Source organism: Haemaphysalis longicornis, unplaced genomic scaffold (assembly GCF_048455015.1).
Source record: "Haemaphysalis longicornis isolate Haplotype H1 unplaced genomic scaffold, Haemaphysalis longicornis Haplotype H1 scaffold_1, whole genome shotgun sequence".
Classification (NCBI taxonomy): domain Eukaryota; kingdom Metazoa; phylum Arthropoda; class Arachnida; order Ixodida; family Ixodidae; genus Haemaphysalis; species Haemaphysalis longicornis.
Window position 1 is genome coordinate 50,367,115 of NW_027526203.1, and position 20,563 is coordinate 50,387,677.

Sequence of the window (20,563 nt, forward strand, 5' to 3'; positions counted from 1 at the left end):
ATGAACTCCCATCTTTCGAGTCGTGCAACTTCCCGCAACAGACCAAACGACTAAATGCAAACCCAGCCACCCCCATAACCAAAACCACAGCAGAAATCGGCGAAGAGCACTCTGCCTGAACCACGAGCAACTGCTTCGCCTGGCGGCCATGTTTTCTAATCTTCACCACACCAAGATGGCGGCGCCCAGTCATGTCGTTCCAGAGATATGGCGCTATGAAAATTGCCGTTGTTTCATCAACTTGCGCTAGTTTGTCGCCTCAGTACACATAAGTATTGTTTCTACAGGGCTTTGCAATGGTATTTGATGGTAAAACTTTAAAAACGCCCAGAATATAACATGTCCAACCCGACATTGTGACTTTCGAAAAAACTATCTCGGGGACAATTTTATGCGGGTTTTTTATTCAATGATCAATGAAACCGTTACAAACCGCATTACCTTGGGGGTGCTGGGAAATTATGCCGTCAGTAAGCATTTTTTCCCACTACAACTGACGGGAGCGTTAAAATCCTTGGCTCTTAGACTGTTTTGGAGCAGTTTGGCGCAATTTTTGCAATTTTCAAGCTTTTGGAGCAGCCTGGCGCAGGAAAACAAATTCGTATCAAAACTGCGCAATATGCGCAGCTGTCTCACCTCTGCGAAAAGGAAAAGTGCCATTCGAGAGTAAAGAGTGAGTGCCAGTACTCAAAAACACCATGAAAACACCGCTCCATACTATGATGATGGTAGGTATGAGTTAAATTTTGTTTGAAATGAGGTAGCGGCCGCCGGCTTAAGTCCCAAGCACCGTTCGGTGGCAGTTGTTTACTGCACGCCAAGGGCAAAAAATCATAGTCATCGTGAAGGAAGTTGGAAACCACAAAGTGGGAACATGGTACAATGTTGATGAATCGTGGGTGCAGCAGCAGAGGAAGAATAAAGAGTGTACGAGCTGGGTACTGCGAACGTAGGTCGTTTCGCGGCTCAAGATGGGCATGTTCGCTGCGAAGAGGAGGAGGTCTCTTTGTAGAAGGCAGCGTGGCCATCTGCACAAGTTGCTGCATTAGTTGTTGCAGTTGAGTGTGCTGTTGCAGCAGTTGTTCTTGGCTTTGGTGCTGCCGTAGTAGCTGGCCTTGAAACGATTTCCGCCATGTCGGGTGTTTGGTGGTGCTCTGCCATGTTTGTGGGCTTTGGGGTTCAGGGGGATGCTGTGCTGCTGGGGTTTGGTCGAGCCGTTCGCTGTGCTGTTCTGTTGAGTCGGAGGGGTGAAAGGTTCTCAGCGCAGGTTGGTAATGCCTCCCACCAGAAGAAGGCCATCGTCCCTCAGTCTGAGCAGGCAATTCGTGCTGGCTTTGTTTCCCATCAACGATGCTAGCACTGAGCATCTTCAGACGCTCCTCGCGCATTTCTCGCTTCTGGGCGTATTTTTTCTTGGTGTCCCCAACCGCTTTCTGCAGGTCGTTAATCTGCTGTTGGAGGCGCTGCATGCATGCTTGTTTGCAAGCCTTGCGCTGCTGCTCCATTTTGCTCTGTATGCAGGTTAACTCTTCCTCAGGTGTTATGGCACTACGTGTCACTGTGTGAAATAAAGTGTAGTTGTTGGTGCTCCTCTGTCCTATCAATTTCTTTTTCCTGAAGTCGTGCGTGGCACTTAAACCTAATTCGGATAATTTTTTATTGCACTAATTTGGGATGACATTTTCACTATCCCACGATGCTCACCCCTTTGAGACTAGTATCAAAGTGATGGCAGCAAAATGCGCACAGGTGGTTCAATGCCTTGAAACCATGCTTTCAAATCAGTTGTCAGTCATGACACTGTGCTGTCCACTAAAGATAAAGCTCGCCCCAGCACTTGGGCGAGCGAACTACTACTCGTCCCAGGCAGTGCCATGGGCGACAAAATCTTCCAGGGGTTGTGGGAGAGGAAAGGACCGACTAGCCCGACACGTGTTCTGCACAGACGTCCCACAGCCAGAGTCGCCCCACCATTCTGGGCCAGTCCAACCACCTCAGCCATGCAAGGTCAGGGTGGTTTTGCGGAGGCAATGCTGTCATCTTCTTGCTTGGACTCACACACTTAAAGAAAATGAGTTGCTGCGTGTCTAAAATCACGATGACGGGCAGAAATAAAACAGCAAAGGGGACAGGTGCTCAAAGTACTGCCCAGGACAGTAAGCCTCATCTGTGAAGCATGTCTGCTGAGCACAGCTGCTGCCTGCTGGGAATCAGTAGTAGTGCAAACCCATCCGCCCGTTTTCTCCATCACCACGCCTCGTTACATTGCAGCCACGATAACTGGCACTGAGGGGCATGTGCTCAAACATGATAGCCATGAAGTACCTCTGAAAGACAGACAGGACAACGGCTGGCGAGTCCACCTCGGTCCAGGCGCCCACCTTGAACAGGCAGCACAGGAACATGGCGAAGCTCATTTCGTGACCTGTCAAGCAGGACAGACGCTTTTTAGCATGTGCCGGAGAAGTGGGCCAGAATGTGGCCCTTTGGCACCAGCAGCAGTGTAGCACTTACAAAAAAGAGCCAAAACATTGACAGGCCTCCAACTTGAACCAGAAGGCGTCCAAGAAATACCATGCCAGACAACAAGAGCTTTCCCTCGAGACTGGCTTTGTTATAGGGGCACTAAACATTTTCTTTTAACTGAAAAGCTCTCTTGGTTCTTGTTTGACGACCAACAATCCTTATTTGCTGAGAAATAAATTAATAAAGCTGGCACTTTTCTGGCCCCTGGTTGTAAAGAATGTCCCACCTCCAGGACAACTCGCTGTGTTCTCGGTTGTATTCTCCCAATGCGTGAGCATACACGAGCGGCTAACGCTTAGTCAGGTCGAGTTCCTTGCACTTTGGTGGCACCAGTGGCAAGGAACCATTTCGAATTAACGGGAAAGTTTAACGAGCTGTAAAATTAGTTCCAAGCGGCGCATCAAAAAACTGTTTCTCTTATTCCATTCACCAGGGCTCATAGTATTGGAAAACATAAAGATTACAGTTTCATGACTAACACTGTTTTGTCTATTGCTCCTCCAAAAATCGCTGATTATGTCTAATTATCTTGGGAACTATTTGACTGCCTCCAAAAATAATGGCATATTTAAAATCAGCGGGGGAAAAGCAGCAAGACTGACAAGTTTCACAGAGTTTACTTAAAAATTAAAAGAACTTGTTTTAATAGCCATGTGACATTATCTGGCCACGCTAGGGCACCTCGTTTCCCCTCCAGTCTTGCTCTTACTCCGTGACGGCGACTGAGCCTCGGGCGTACTACGTCATCGCCCAGGGGCCTACACCGCGAGCTGCATCCTTCGCTTCTCTTGGAACCAAGGACACAGGTGGAGGCCCTGCTCTGTCCTGGCACTTTGGCCACTTCAGTGCCTGGCTCAAGAGAGCTGCCGTGAAGCCCGCTGGTCTGGCTTCTGAGCTTCACAATCGTCCTGGGCAGTGCTCCAGTACACGACCTTCATAGATCAATGCTGCAGTTACACCCGCCGTGGTGGCTGCGGGGCTAAGGCGTTGTTGTGCTGCTGAGCCCAAAGAAGCGGATGCAATCCCGGCCGCCTTGCAGATGGAGGCGAAAAGCGAAAACACTTCTGCATCGAGATTTCAGTGCACATTAAAGATCCCCTGCAGGCGGCCAGAATTAATCCAAAGGAGCCCTCCACTACGGCCCGCCTCATAGCCCTTTGCCACGTTAAAGCCCCCCAAAATATATATAAAAAAAACTTGCATTTACAACCATGATCCGCTAAAACCAAACTAGGTAGGAAATACCAAGTGACGTCCAACCAACGTAGGTGTCAGACCCCTGATCCTGAGACGTTTCTCTTGTTAATCTTTGTTAGATTACTCTAGTTTTAGTAACTAAATCCTCCTACACCAATGTGCCGTACAGGTTTTCCTTAAATAAATGGCAATGAAACTGCCGCATACTTGATGAGAATAAGCAGTTGCACCCTGGATTACTACCTGCACTTCCAGAAATGCCCACAGAGTCCACAGATAGAAGTGGCCGCCTAAAATCTGGTGCTACTTTGGACCATTTCGAAATGCTGACATCAAATGGTGGGCTGTCATCTTCCGACTTGCAGAGATCAGATGTGGACAAGCTAGAACCACAAGCGGCACTTTCCATGAAGAGCAGCAGAGGGCGACGACTGCGCAGTGGCACCGAATTCCAAATGCGGAAACTGCTACAGAAACCAAATTGCTGCCAGCTTTTTGAAAATTTCGTTAACAGCACTGGGACCTTCAGCATGTACGCATGTAATGGCGACGAAACCACCTGTAGCGAAAGACGCCAGTTAATATTTACAATCCCGCACTGCGACCCTGATTACAAAAACCAAACACTGACGCACTGCAGAGACGCACTTCTTAAATCTTTCGCTACCGCGCCTATTCAAAATCGATCAATTTGATTGATACTTTGGGAGTGCCTTTTCATAGCGTTCCAGGCGTTGCTCGAACAAGTAAAGCTGTTCGGAGTTAGATCAGAAAAGGGCCTCTCAAAATCATTTTTGTTTTAATTTTTGCAACGGCAACGTGATTTTTGACACGCTTTTGAATCACCTGGGTGTGGAAAAGGGGCGTAGTCATCGCGCGTCACTGCTACCAAAGAAGAATGCGTGACACTTGTAATTACTCTGCACCAGCGTTTTTCTGACATCAGGGCGTGAATGGTGAACCAGCGAACGATTTTCAATCGTCAGGTTTGCGCTCTGACAGTAATAATCCCAGAAATCGGCTGAAAATGTCAAGCAGTGCCTGGTTGCAAAGCTACTTTATGATTTAAGGCAGTTTTATTGCATTTGCGCACATTGTTTTAAGTTCTGTGGTAGTTCTACTTACCCCAGGACTATTCGCGAACAGTTAACAACAGTTTCGGTCTCGTTTCTGCATCGCGAAATTCATATTTAGCACTACTATGCAGTTACCCAACTTCAAGGCTACCTGCCATGGCGCCTGGAGCGTCCGCAACTGATCTTCGAACAAAGCACGCCGCTCCCGATTCCCCCCCCCCCCAACCCGATTTCTGCGATAAGAGCTTCAGATGCAAGACAAAAGATCACACCTAGTCGCCAGATATCTGTTCCGCCGAGGACAGCGCTTCAAACCGGCCTTACACTGCCAGCTGTTCGCCTTCCAGTTTCGTTTCCATGCGAGGGTATATCCGGGTGTCTAATGTTGCTGATTAGTTGAACTGTCTATTCGGACGGAGTCTCCGATAAGTTTTTGTACTGTTTTTTTCATTTGAAAACTGTCAGATGGTGCTGCAATAGAGGAGGCTCGTTGTGCTGATCTTTTTCGTCGCGCAACTGCTACTCTGCCAAAGATTGCAGGGCACGATTATAGCGCATCGTACCTCATTTTTGCGAGCAAGGCTACATTTGCGACTAAGATGATGATAATAAAGCTCACCTTTATGTTTTGAGAGATAACTGACCGTGAACGTCAACAAGCAGCAACCACGGCGTTCCGTTTTCAACTTCATGCATGTTTTTTTCCGCATCACGTGCTTGTACCAAATATTGTGCTCGCCGTAAATGCAAAGTCAGTCATTGGCAAGATGTTTTAACGTTATGTGGGGGCAAATTGGTGCCTCTGTTAATTTCAGAACACCATATTTATTTGAAGGAACCACCCGAAATTGCACATTTTGAATTGGAGGTTGGGCTTCACCGCATCACACGAGCACCGTGCGTGCTAACAATTTTTTTTATATCTGACAAGCTGTTCCGCGCAAGTCGACATTTTTTCTAGGGCGTGTTTTTGAAATGTTGCCCTGCAAAATGTATATTCTATTTTTTTTTCTACTACCGGTGGTTTGAAAAACACCACTCTTTTATTATCGTTTTTTTCGACAATTTGACAAAAATTTTGATTTTGATATTTTTTTCACAACTATTATATATAGAAACATTTAAAAAACTGGTGTTATTGGAAAGGCCGTTAAATAATCTGCATTTTGTGTTCCTGTAATTAGTGCCTAACCAATTTTTTTTAGCAGGAAAAAAAATGCTTTCTTGGACCCCTAAAAATTGGTCAATTTTCTGGCGGTAGCGAAAGAGTTAATAAAGTGGCAGCCAGCAATGGCACATTCTTGCACTGGACCATCATCATCACCAGCCAATCCACGCCCACTCCCATGGATCCCCAGTTATCCCTGTCCTGTGCCAACTGCGACCGATGTATTTCTTTTCTTTCTTTTTCTTTTGTTTTTCATCCTTGGAAATGGGGAAGGCAAGGAAAAAAAGCTGTACAATAATCCACAGCCGGGCCAGAGCGGCGGCGCGCGCTGTGTTGATACCAACGTGCGTGCACGCCTTCGCTCCAGCCCGGCCATGAATCAGCTTGACTTGCTCCCGCCCCTAAACATAAAATACAATATAACATGTTCAATTTTTCAGCACTGTACAGCATACAATAAACACACCGGCAAAAGAAAGAAAACAAAAAGGAAAAAAAGGTGAAACAAACAATCAGCAGTCTTTGCAATAACATAAAGTGCGCAACAATCCCGGTTGCACGCGTTTTTTACATAATATGAAATAAAAAAACAGTTGTGTACAGAACGAAAAATATATACTGTTACAACAGGTAAGCACAGGAAAAAACATTAATTAAAACCTGCAGCAATCACTTGGTTTGCATGTTTGTCTAGGGATCAACCCTGCTACCCTCAATGACCAACGGTTATCTTGCCTTCGCATTACATGCCCTGCCCACGCCCATTTCTTCTGAATTTCTACTAATATGTCTTTAACACCAGTTTGCTCTCTGACCCACTCCGCTCTCTTCTTGTCCCTTAATGTTACACCTATCATCTTCCCTTCCATTGCTCGCTGAGTCATCCTCAATTTCAGTTGAACCCTTTTAGTGAGCCCCTCCAAGTTTCTGCCCTGTAGGTGAGTACCGGTAGGCCTGCACTGGACAAGATGTGCCAAAGAATCGTGCCCCTGTACCAGTGCCATAGTCGATGCGGGTCATGTTGCCAAAGCTGTCCTGGAAGTAGGGCACCAGCTCCACCAGGGCCGGGTGGTACTTGTCAGGAAGCGCCGCCGACAGGAGCCGCCTGCTCTCCTGCGAGGGTGGTCACAGGGGCCCTCCACTTGCAATCTGCTTGCCACGCATTCACTACATTACTCAGCATGTTAAAGGGACACTGAAGTGATTTGTAAACATTGCGGGATAACAAGCGCAAATTGTAGTCCGCAGTCCCTAGGACTTGTTTCGACCACTCTGAGTGCGTTTATGCGATTTTATTTAGTAGAAAATTCAATTCGAAAATGCTGTCCTCCTCTCTGGAAGAATCTGCCTTTCTTTACTTTGTTAGTTTGTACACTGTATCTAGCTCCAAGTCGAGTCAAGGTCGCCTCACACAAGCACACATGCGACGCTTCACTGACTGGTACGCCAGTAGGAAAATACAAGGCCACTTGAAAGCGGGAAAAGAGTCAGCGAAGTCAATATAGGTACTACATACGGGAATAAAATCAACTAATACTTTTACCGTACAGCATAAAAATAGGGAGCAAGAAGCACTTTTTTGTGCTCGGCAAACAAGCACAGCGGTCAGCAGCACGACTACGCATCTATGAATGCTTTTCTGTCTAAGAAATGCAATTGCTAGACGTGAGATATAGTGGAAACTTGGGGGACGCTTACTGCACGAGCGCAATACAACAAATAGTCACCTAAGCTGCTTGAAATGCTAAAACAAAATAAAAGTGTAAAATGGTTATACATTATATACCCTATATTTCCAAGGTCAGCAGCGCTCATCCGTGGCCGAGTGGTCTGGAGCGCTAGGTATGTTATTGCAACTGTTTTGCAAGTCACCAGTTCGAATCCTCGGGGATACATTCTTTTTTTTTTTAAAGTTGACTTTTTCGTTTTCGGCCAATGTTTTCTATACTGAGTTCACCTTTTTTTGGGCCGTAACGTTCACTGCTCCACGAATTAGTTCACAGAACGCACGCAGGCTGACACTGGCGCGCTAGCGAGTTCTCGTTGGCATGCTGTTGCCATAAGCACCGACTGCTAGCGGGCAGTGGGCACAGGCCAGAATGAACAGACCCTTGGGCTGGTGTGAACACGCTTTTTACGATACAGGCATGATGAGTGAGGCAAGCTCCAAATATGGGGGAAAAGCGCATGGCATTTGAGCGTCTGCGGGGACACGGAGGGCGTTCATGCACTGCGTAGGCCTCGGCTAGTGATTGCTACGATTCCAAGCCGTCCTGGGAGGCTTATGTTATGCATTTTACAGCCAACAACATGGCAGAAGCGCGGTGCGACGATTACTGAGATATCGAGAATGCCCATCCAACGATGCAGTCGGATGTCAAGCATGTTGTTTTACAGAACCGAAACAAACTTGTTTGAATGCTAACCAATCAAACCGCGCATGGTAGTTTTTCTTCTTTCGCGCTTTGTAAAATAATTACAGATGTGTCAACCGGATAAACAATGAAAAGTGTGCTAATTTTAGCCAGTCTACGCAGTGCAAGCAAAAACGGGAGCTTGACAAATTCACTTCAGTGTCCCTTTAAAGGCCAACTGCAATGAAATTGTAGCTCTCATGCAGTCTCCAGGTAGCATTACTTCGCAAAATGCTAAATGCATCCAGGTAGCATTACTTTGTAAAATGCTATATGCAAGATCTGGAGGCCCCAAATATGCGTCACTGCATTGCAAACGAAGATCAGAAATAAAACCTCTCTTTTCCAAGTCGAAACTGGAAAAACAGCGGCCATTACGGCTAGCCAGAAGTGACGTTTGAGCCAGGAATCGAGTGGGCGTGTCACCCGGATTTGCCCGCGGCCACCTGAGAGAAGACTGCACGCATTCAAGGTGTTTCTGGTGGTCCGTTTCTTCAAAACTTCATAATATGTGCAAAAGGGGGTTGGGAAGTCAGCACAATCATCATTGGTTCGCTGCAAGTAGCTGAGAAGTGCCTACAATCCGGTATGATAAACACAGGCATCGCAAGGCGTCGTGGTGAAGATGAGAGCTCGGAAATAGGTACACGAACAGTAGTTTTGAGAGGTATAGGGGCGTGCGCACAGGGCATATTGGCTGTGCGGACCGAACCACTCTGCATTTGTTAGAAGAAAACAAAAAAAACCAGCTACCGTGGTAGAGAAGCTAAAAACATTCTGACTAGCGGCTACGAATTCGGTTTCAGAGCATATTATTAAGGTTCAATTTAGGATTTCATTCTTTTTGTTTACATGAGCAGTTTTGTTCCTGTTAGCAAGATGGCCACGCCAAATCTTTAGATAAATAATGGCACCCACCTATACAAAAAGCCATGGAGTAACGAAAGCTGTGAAATAGCCACCCTACTCGAGGCTCAATGTTGGCAGCTTTTTTTTTAGTGGCGAAGCCCCTTAGGGGCTTGGGCTTCCCGCATCTCCTGCCGTCGTTTCATGTAGTCCCGGTACTAAAACACCGTGACGCTCGTTTTCGAACGCCTCGCGCTAGAACGTTTCATCTCTGTGTGCAAAAATGCATACTAAAAGAACGCACCAAGACACTCGTTTTCCAACGCCTCGTGCTAGAAAGCTTCATTCTTCAAAGAAACGAGACTTTTCATCTCCACGGGAAAAAACGCCAAGGCGCCAGGAATACATTCATACACTGCATGCTTTGCAGTGTTTCACATTAATGGATTCCACGTTAGTGGAGATGGCCCAGTTTTTTTTACCCATTCCGCCAATGTAGCCCCATTTTTTTCTTGTTTTTTTTTTTTATCTTACCGGTGAACGAAATGTTGCCAACAGAGGCTGGCTTTTATTTATTTTGCGACTATGTGGTTTTAACTGAATTATTTTTACACAGTGCACCACATAGCTGCCATACCCCAACCAGCTGCGGCAACAGCGTACCATCTCGTGTCAGCCGCACTTATGTCTTGCGTACTCAATTTCAGAGTCCACTGAGAGCCTGCTTCAGCTGTCGCAATCACAAAATCGGCCATTGTGCAACTGCCATACTCGCTCGCCGACGGCATATCATGTCGCGTCAACCAGCCCTCGCTCTCTTCAAACTTGCTCTCTGTCTCGGCAACCCACAGCTCCTTCAGCTTCTCGCATTTCGGAAACGCGTGAAAGCAATTATTCATGCAAGGAGCACAAATTATGCCGCTCACTCGCGTGAGGCCACACGTAAAGTCGGCGGCCTCTTAGCCTTCAACCCAGCATCCCGGCTAATTTTGGGACTAGTGCCTAATCCTCCTTGGTGAGCCTGGGTGGGAAAAAGTGAGTTGTAATTTCCATAGCAACGTCGCCGTCATCTTGAGCTTGGAGTCGTAAAAATTGCCATGGCAACACTGCAAGGAGGTGCAGACCATGGAGGGGGTTGATGCTTTCATTCCCTCCCCTCTCCCCACCGCTTTGGTGCTGGCCCAGCGCCCTCCGCGCCACATACTAGGGAGCTGTGAAGACGCATGCTACTCGGGCACTACGACGGCAGCCGAAATCGCACTTCCACACTTTATTCATGTAACGAAAATGCGACTGAACGAGTGTCTCACGAAAGAGTGTCTCACCTTTTGCTAACACAAAGCAAAATCACTTCTTGCTGTAATTCTTCCCTGTGGATGATGGGGCATACCCTTCTCTGTGGTCTTCAGAACGCTGACACAATATTTCTACTATGCTGCGAAACGTGCCCAAGCCCGATGGTGCCTCTAGCGCTCCACTGTTGCTCTGGCAGCAGCGGCGACCGTTATCCCACTGTCGCACATGTGCGGCTCTGGGTGCACCGGGAAGAGGCAGAGAGAGAAAAACAGTGAGAGAAGGAGGGTTATACTTGCCCCGCGCCGCTGCGACTTGGATAATGGGTACATTTTACTAGCGCGAAAGACGGACCACACGAGTAAGAAAACCACAGGACGAACGCTAGACATCAACTGGATTTATTAGAAATACACATACACACTATAAAAACGGCGCATGCGCAGGTCCTGCGCATGCTCCCAACGCGAACGTGAAATCTATGAGGCATATTCTATCCATCAAGAGGGCAACGAGTGTACCACCAAAGAACTGAGGTTCCTGCAGCAAAAACTAACCCGCCCACGTGTTGATGAATAAGTGTCTCTCTCTCTCTCTCTTTCTCCTTTTCCCCCTGTGCGTGCGCCGCTGTCATAGCGTGTATGTGTATTTCTAATAAATCCAGTTGATGTCTAGTGTTCATCCTGTGTTTTTCTTACTCGTGTGGTCCGTCTTTCGCGCTGGTAAAATGTACCCATTATCGTCTAACCACCTAGCCCAACTTTCCATTCTTAATACGACTTGGAGCGGGAAAATCAAAGAGGAACTAGGAAAAGTAACCTCGTACCGATTTAATTGGGCTACTGAGGAGAGACGACGGCAGCACTAGACCCTGACTGTAACGTCACATACAGAAGTTCGCTGCAGTGGAAAACAGTTGTGGCGACACTACGCTAGGTGCTACGTGAACTGGTGCGGCGTGTTTTCAAAGGGTTTTAATAAAAATACTCCCCACGTATGGACCTTAACACTAGGTCACAAGAGACTTTACTACACGTTGAAACAAAATTTGGGGCAGGTAAACTTTTGTTGCAGTTGGCCTTTAACAAAAGCCATAACAGTAAACCCACTGATATTGTACATGCAGGGGAAGTGAGCGATGATGTCATAAACCTTAGTGGCGCCACCTTGTGGTGCCCACGCACATTTTCACCATGTTGGGGGATTTCCAGATCTCTGAATACTGCGGTATGCATGATAGCCCCGAGTTAGCGGCGTCAGCATTTACCATTGCCCAAGACACCTAAACACTGCTTTGTAACTTGCTGTACACAAAAAGGAACCACGGATAACCATGGAACAAGGTAAGAATGCTAGTTTTGTACATCGTTTTCTTTATTTCTCAATGAAAGCACACTGCGAGGCCGCTTCTTGCCCAGCTATAATTGGTCACAGGCACAGTCACCAAGCAAATAACATGTGCAGGACTTAAAAGGTCACAAAGTGAGCTGTTTTCTTGTCCTGTATTTTCAACGGAGCACTCCTGCCTGCAAACCGTCACTGCATCAGTAAGCTGGTACTTTGCCATGCGGGACTAGTTTCGAGCCTGCCGTTGCGCTTCACCCCCCCCCTCCCCCCCCCCCCTCCTTCCCCCAAACCTTTTTTTTTAATTATTTTTTACGTTGGCATGCTTTCATGCAAGTCCTGATGATGATGGTTGGTGTTTAATGGCGCAAGCCTGACGAGGGCAAAGAGCGCCAGAGAAGTTATTTAATGAAAAGAAGTGATTACCACAAAGGGTAGGTATAAAACCAGGGTGTCTAGCAAATTGCCCAATTCAATTTCCCTGACTTTTCCAGGTTTTCCATGACCATTTTAGTTGAAATTCCTTGACCAATACAACACGCGCCATTTTGTGGAAACGGTCCGTGAAGCATATAAAAAGCGTAGAGAAAACACATTCTATCATACGGAAAAACACATTTGTTGCAAGTGCCCTAATTCTCAAAATCCACTTTGATTAATTTCAGTTTGTTGTTTGAGGTTTGCTTGCCTTCAGTTACGGCTTCAGATAGTTTATTTCATCTTGCGGGATAGAAGCTTCAAGTTGCGCTTCAGCAAGCACCTTTTGCTTCTTTTCTTGATTGTCCTGGCTTGACATGCAACGTCAACCGCATGGTGCGTTGCGCGTGCGATTTTTTGACGCCCGCGTCGACTATTCGCGCGCGCGGCAGCTTCTGCCTCGCTCAGAAAATGACGCGCGTCGCGCGCGGCAGTGGGAGGAGCCTGACGACTTGCGCCAATGGGGAGCCGCGCGCCTCATGGCGGCAGTTTCGAAGCTCTCGAGGCAGCCGGCTGGCTCCGCCAGAGATGTTAAGGCTTACCACGCCGGCAGGTATTGCATGGGCCCTTTCAGTAGCGGCGCGGATGATGTTTTATTGTACCGTTTTCTCCCACATTATAAGCTCTTTTACCTCACAAGCAACTTCGTGCGTGCCTTGTGCGGCATTATAGAGAGCGCTTAGAAGCGGTCGCTCGAACTCCCGTCACCACTTCGCGGTCGAAGCCGCCGCCATGTTGCCGCCGCCGGCAGCACCCCGCGCAGCGTGCGGGCAGTTCCGCGCAGAGTTCCTCTATATAGCTATATATATAAGCTATATACATAGCTATATATAAAGGAACTCTAGTTCCGCGGCAGCGTCAGCGCGCCTGTGACGTGCGCGGCGCGTTTTCGCGAGCAGAAAACACCCCATGCGGTTCACTGGGTTCGCGCTAAACCATGTTCCTTTTTGATTATGTAATTCTGGCTCCTGATGTCATAAGGAAGTTCTTTCAAGATTAGCTCCCAAAAAGCACTGCCTTTTAAAATTCGCTAAAAAAAAGCCCGTTTTGCGTGCGATTTGGGCACCACCTAGACGTCCCTCTGCCGCAAATGCACCCAGCAACCTAAGCCAGCTGCGTGAACCGCACGGCGAGTTTCTGCACGCGATTCGTGCGCGGTATTTTCACGGCCGCGTCGACGATTTCGTGCCTGCGGTGGCTCCTTTCCTGCACAAGCAAGTGCGTTTGTGCCTTGAGTAGCATTTTAAAGAGCGGTTAGAAGCGGCCGTTGGAGCTACCGCACGACTCCGCGGCCGTTGCTGCCGCCATGTTGCCAATGCCTACCGCTCGGCACGCACCGTGCGGGTGGTTTGCGCGGCGGCATCAGCGCACCTTGGGCGTACGCGCAGCGCTTTCCCTTGCAGAAAAACCAAAAAGCGTTTCATGCGGTTCACGCTTTCGTCGCGCGCGAACGTGTTGTGTTCGGCAACTTCTTGGGGGCCTCCAACACTGGTTTCCCCTATTCTAAAACTGTGTGGGCTGGCCCCAAAGTGGTTTTCCCTGACTGGTACTACTTGATTAAAAAATTCCCTGACAATTTCCTGACTTTTCCCGGCGGCTCAAAATTCCCTGACTTTTCCCGGTTTTCCCGGTCGCTAGACACCCTGAAAACGTGTAAACTGGACATAGATCAATAAAGATAATGGTGATGGCTGGTGTATAGGGCCAGATTTGATTATGCATGATAGGAAATTAAGTTTAAAAACTTAACATCTGACAAATACTTAAACACGCGTTTCACAGAAACCATGGCATCGTCACCCATATACAACGATGGGTGTAGGGGAATATGTTGTCTGTAGAGTTCTCTGAAGTGTTTGTGTCGTGCTGTGTCAAGTGCCTTGCATGTATGAGTATGTGGACTACGGATAGGCCCTCCCCACACCTGCTACACAGGGGTCTTGGAGATCCCGTGAGCAGGTGCGAGTGGGTTACATGTGTATGGCCTATCCGTAATCTAGCTAAGGTAACTTCAATGTGCCTGTTATGTGAGTCAGTAGTGTATTGTCCCACGTGTGGTTTTATGACGTGTAGTTTGTTGTCTGTCTGTTCGCTCCAGTCTGCTTGCGAAGTTTTACGGAGTTGCTGTCTTATGTGTGGCTTGAGGTCTGTGTAAGTTATGTTATGTTTACTGTGTTTCGGAGTGCAGCATCGGCAGCCATTTCATCCGCCAGTTCATTTCCGCCGATGCCAGAGTGGCCTGGCACCCAACACACAGTCACCCCAAGGTTTGAAGAATACGCCAGCATAATTGATTTGAAGACAAGGTTAACTACATGGTTTTTCGATGACTTTCCGGATGTTAATGCACGGACGACGCTCAGCGAATCTGTATAGATGATGGATTTAGGAATATTACCGTATTTATTCGAAAATAGGTCGAGCACGAATATAGGTCGACCCCCTAAAAATTGAAGTCGCCGAAAAAAAAAAATAATATATTCGATTATAGGTCGACCCATACTTTTAAGAAAAAAACTTGAGGAAACTTTTTAAAACTCCCATTTATTTACAACGTGGTCGGAGCCACACAATGCATCGTCGTCGGAACTTGCGCCGCATGCGCCGCAGTTCATTACCCACCCCCGCCCCCGACTGGCTTTGAAGGCTGAACGGCCAATCCCGCCTCGCAGCGCTAACTGTTGAGCTTTGGTCATATCTTCGCAGGACACTCGGTGTCCTTTCGCACGCTTCTCTTCCACGTGCAGCCGGAGTTTTTTCTCGAGAGCATCGTGCCTCCCACCACGAAACGCACGACGCAGTCCCCTACAAGCAAAAAGTTCGTCCCGCTGTTTCCGCCATCCCCTGATCAGCTTTTCATTAACGACTAACTCTCGCTGAGCGGCGCAGTTGTTCAAGTTCTCAGCAAACAGGATCACCCGCCGCTTAATGTCCGACGTGACATCGCGAAATGCGCACGAGAAAAACGTTGTGTGCGGAAATCACAACGAAGCAAACACAAAGAAAACGCATGAAACGGAGAACGGGAGATAGTAGAGACAGCGAGCGAAGCAGGCAACGCCGTTCCGTTCACGAGGTGGCTACGCTAGGTGGCGAAAGTCACCTAGCCAAGCCAAAGACACCAAGCCAAGCCAATCTGGCTCTCTAGCCAGTACGTAAGCTCGCTCGTGTCCGGTTCGGCCGCAGGTAATGCGCGATAGCCGGCAGTGACTGTGGGTGGTTTTCTTACGCTGATTGTTTTGTTATTTTTTCCTTTATTTTCTTGCCTGTCTTTGTTCTAGATGCTCCGCGCTGCCGCCTCAAATTGAGGAGCGCCGGGCGCGACGGAGAAACGGATCGCTCGTTGCGCCCGCCATTTTTGATCACGACTATAGGTCGAGGTTCTTCGGTCACGATTATAGGTCGACCCTCAATTTTTAAGCACATTTTCGGAAAAAAAAGGTCGACCTATATTCGAATAAATACGGTATGTTCAGCTATGTGATTTACAGCCAGAAAGATGCCATATGCCTCTGCCGAAAAAATACTTGTCTTTGCATTCATGGTTCTACCTCCTTTAAAATTGGGTCCATGAGCAGCACAAGACACCGCAGTGAACGTTTTGGAAGCATCACTGAAAAACTCTGCAGCCCTGTATTTATCCTGCAGATACATGAAATGCTGCTGAATCGCAATTCTGGGTGCTCTGTTCTTATCAAGATGCGTAACAGACAGGTGACAGAGCACAGGGCGCAGATTCCATGGTGGTATAAACTCAGTGATGGGTGTCTTGTGAATGTCTAATAAAAAGGGTACCTCATGCTCAGAGGCTTCCTCTCTTACCCTAAGTGAAAAAGGCAGAGAGATGGATGGACAATTTAAGAACAGTTGTTGTGAGGATGTGTTATTAATGGTGGAATTAAAAGGGTGGTTAGTCAGGGCCATGATTTTCGAGGCATACAACAAATCCATGTAAATCCTCTGGTGACATAGGGACCATTTATCACACTCTGCGTAGAGGCTCTCGACTGGGCTAGTGCGAAAAGCACCACATGCAAGGCGCAGACCCAGATGCAGCACTGGGTCGAGCATTTTCAGTGCCGTTTTTGTGGCAGACCCATAAATGACGCTTCCATAGTCCAATTGGGACCCCACTAGGCTTGTAAAAATCCGTAAGAGGAGTTACTTGTCCGTTCCATAGGACAGCTGTGACAAGATTTTAAGAATGTTGACAGCCTTTAGACATTTATGTTTCAATTGCTTAATGTGAGGGATGAATGTAAGTTTTTTATCCAACACCACTCCTAAAAACTTGTGTTCCTTCCTCACAGGAAGCGAAACGCTATTAAGTGTAATGTCTGGGTCTGGATGGATCCCACGCTTCCTGGAGAAGACAACACAGGTGCTTTTTTCTGGATTAAGTTTAAACCCATTCTTGTCTGCCCAGCTGGCAAGTTTTTTGACAGCGAGCTGGACTTCGACGCTCACAGATGGACATATTGCATGATTTAAAGGGACAGACAACTGATTTTTGTCGAGTATGTATTCTCTATCCCAAATGCAAGGGCACAACTTAAAGCACCTTGACGAGAAACGGTTTTGCTGATAACGGTCTGGAACTTTTTTAATCGAATTTTTTTATCTACGAGCCATATGTGTCCCTCCCAAAACTAATGCTGGCAACCATGACATAGAGTAGCTCGGCAACATTCTTTTGTTTGTATGTGAAATAAAAAACGATATTTAAAAACTTGTTCCCAGCTAAAAAAGTTTGAACCGCAGGCTTTCCTCTTCCTTTATGTGTTGTTTTTAATGCAAGGGTCTATTTTGCGCGAATGCGCCATCTGTTGGGATAGACGATAGGTAGAATCTGGCTTCACGTTGTGGAGGCGGGAAGTTCGATTCTTCCCGGGCGCGACTTTTTTTTTTTCTTTTTTTAAGCTGCCGTTGGCGTATTTGGAAACTGAAATCAAATATTTTGTCAGAACAAACGCCCCTGACTCAGACAGAATCGTCAAAGCTCCTTCGCTGGGTCTGTTTACTGAACGCTGCCGTTGATTCTGGGCATGGTGGCTCAGTTAGCCACACTGAGAGCAACCCAGCGGCGGCGGGCGGCATGTCTTTAGAATTTTAAAAGTAATGTTTAGAAATACATATAATATTTAACCTTGTACAAATACTTGTGTTAAAAGATTTTCAATACGTAAATAAACGTTTCAGCAGTTACAGTAGCTGCTAGGTTTGCAGGTCACGTGACAGGGACACATATTGTAGTGTCAAGTTTCGACACTACGAACCGCCACCCTGCCGATTTCAGGAAGTTTGATGCCAAATTAAAATTATTTCCGCCAGTTTGTTTAGAAATTGCTTGTGGTTACCGGGCTATATAAAACGCTGGCTTTCATATCAGCTAGAGAACATATACGCGACAAAAATCGGTTGTCTGTCCCTTTAAAAGATACCTGGACGTCGTCTACATACATGGAATAAGAAATTGTACGTGGCAATGCCTTCCCAAGGGAGTTGATTTTAACTATGAAAAGAGTGCAGCTTAAAACTCCACCTTGCGGAACGCCGTTTTCTTGTACATGAACCCTTGAGAGTGCGCTACCAACTCTCACACGAAAAGTTCTTTCAGACAAATAACTAACAAGAATGATCATCATGTTCCCTGAGACACCAAATGACTTCAGGTCACTGAGGATCCCGTAGCGCCAGGCGGTGTCATATCATATGCCTTCTCAAGGTCAAAAAACACTGTTGTGCAAAACTGTTTGTGAATGAAAGTGTCCTTTATGTATGATTCAAGGGCGATAAGTTGGTCCTCTGTAGATCGCCCCGCCCTAAAGCCTGCCTGGCAGCCCTCGAGAAGACCGTTGTACTCAAGGAAGTACACAAGTCTCCTGTTTATCATCTTCTCAAGGAGCTTGCACAGGCAGCTTGTAAGGGCGATGGGCCGATAGCTAGCGGGAGAAGAAGGGTCCTTCCCTTCCTTCAGGAAAGCCACTACTATGGCCTCCCTCAGAGAGCGAGGAATGTGCCCCGAAAGCCATATGTTATTGTATAGATATAGAAGTGTTTCAAGGGTGTCTGAGTGTAGGTGTTGTATCATGGTGTATGTGATTTTGTCTGCACCTGGAGCTGAAGGCTTACATGTTGCCAGGGCTGCCTTCAGCTCATGAATTGAAAAAAGAGAATTGTATAAAGTGTGCGACTTGTTGCTATCACGCAGTGACTTCTTCTCCGCAGACGTTTTGTGCTTCATGAAAGTGTTTGTGTAGTGTGCTGAGCTGGACACATGTTCAAAGTGTTGTGCAAGTGTGTTGGCCTGGTTTTCGAGTGTGTCCCCTGTTGCGCTAACCAGGGGCAGGCTGTGTGTCTGTTGTCCTTTCAGCTTGCGTATATGTGTCCAGACTTTGTGTGCGTCCGTGTATGAATTAATGGAAGGTGCGCCAACTCTCGATGATGGTTGGATGTTTATGGCGCAAGGCCAACTGGGGCAAAGAGCGCCAAAACAAGTCATATATGAGGGGTGAAACCTTAAACACTACGTAAAGTCAGGAAAAACAAAAGTAAAATCACAGAACGACAATGAGCATGGCTGGTGTATAGGGCCAGATTTCATGATGCGTGATAGGAAATGAGGTTTAAAAACTTGACTTCCGACAAATACTCAAACACGCGTTTCACGGAAACAATGGCATCGTCACCTAGAAAAAACGATGGATGTAGGGGAATATGTTGTCTGTAGAGTTCTCTGAAGTGTTTGTGTCGTGTTGTGTGAAGTGCCTTGCATGTTATTAGTATGTGTACTACGGATAGGGCCTCTCTGCACCTGCTGCACTGGGGCCTAGGAGATCCCGTCAGCAGATACGAGTGAGTTGCATGCGTGTGCCCTATCCGTAGCCTACCCAAGGCGACTTCCATGTGTCTGTTGTGTGAGTCAGATGTGTACCGTCCCAAGTGTGGCTTTATTACATGTAGTTTGTTGTCCGTCTTTTCGTCCCAGTGTGTTTGCCATGTTCTGCGCAGGTGTTGTCTTATGTGTGGCTTGAGGTCTGTGTAGGGTATCTTTGTAATGTCTACAGTGTTCCTGAGTGCAGCAGCAGTGGCCCTCTCGTCTGCCAACTCATTCCCAGCGATCCCTGCGTGTCCTGGGACCCAGCAGAGGACCAGCTCATGCTTTTATGCATATACGGACATGATAGTGTTGAATACAAGATTAACTATGTGGTTTTTGGGGGGCTTCTGCGATGACAGTGCGCGAACAACACTCAAAGAATCTGTATAGATGATGGAATTGGGAATTTGAGTTTCAAGAATGTGTCGTACAATCAGTAAAATTCCATACGCTTCTGCTGAAAAAATTGTTGTGTGCACGCTCATGGTTCTGGCTGCATTGAAATTTGGACCATGAGCAGCGCACGACACCATAGTGGAGGTTTTAGAAGCGTCACTATAAAATTCTGCACATATGTATTTAAACTGCAAAGACAGAAAGTGCTGCAGTATTGCAGCTCGTGGTACACGATTTTTGTCAAGTCTCATAAAAGAAAGGTCGCACGACACAGGGCGAACTTGCCAAGGCGGTAAACTGTTAGAAAAGGATGACCTGTACACATCTAAAAACGAAGCACTGAGATCCGAGGCTCGCTCTCTAACTCTAAGTGAAAAGGGCCGAGGAACGGATGGGCGATTTACAAAGAGCACAGATGTTGCTGTATCGTTAAAGACAGGATAAAACGGATGATTATTCAGCGACGAAATTTTAAAAGCATAAAGCAAGTCCATGTACGTTCGTTGGTTCTCAAGGCTCCACTTATCACACTCGACATAAAGACTCTCGGCAGGGCTAGCGCGAAAAGCACCCGAAGCAAGACGAAGCCCCAAGTGTAGCACTGGGTCCAGAATTCGCAAGGCTGTCTTAGTCGCCGACCCATACACCACACTGCCATAGTCTAAACGAGACCCAACCAACGCAGTATACAAGCGAAGCAGGAGTTCTTTGTCGGAACCGTAGGATTGGTGGGAGAGAACCTTAAGTATATTCATTGTTTTGAGACATTTATTTTTAAGTTCCTTGATGTGGGGAATGAATGTGAGTTTGTGATCAAACACAACACCTAAGAACTTGTGCTCCTTGTTCACAGGAAGCGACACGCCATTAAGGTGAATGTCTGGGTCCGGATGGACACCGCGCTTCCTGGAGAACACAACGCAGGAGCTTTTTACAGGATTCAATT

At 47.1% G+C, this 20,563-nt stretch overlaps 1 protein-coding gene across 1 annotated transcript in view; it reads right to left on the reverse strand.

The window, feature by feature from the left end:
* LOC144176234 (serine/threonine-protein phosphatase 2A activator-like) overlaps positions 1 to 20,563 on the reverse strand; it is an 85,987-nt gene that overhangs the window by 46,513 nt on the left and 18,911 nt on the right. The window contains exons 5-6 of the mRNA XM_077705201.1: positions 6,963 to 7,080; positions 2,326 to 2,425 (exon numbers count right to left, since the gene is read on the reverse strand). Of these exons, the coding sequence (XP_077561327.1) occupies positions 2,326 to 2,425; positions 6,963 to 7,080 (218 nt within the window). The remainder of the gene's footprint in view (positions 1 to 2,325; positions 2,426 to 6,962; positions 7,081 to 20,563) is intronic.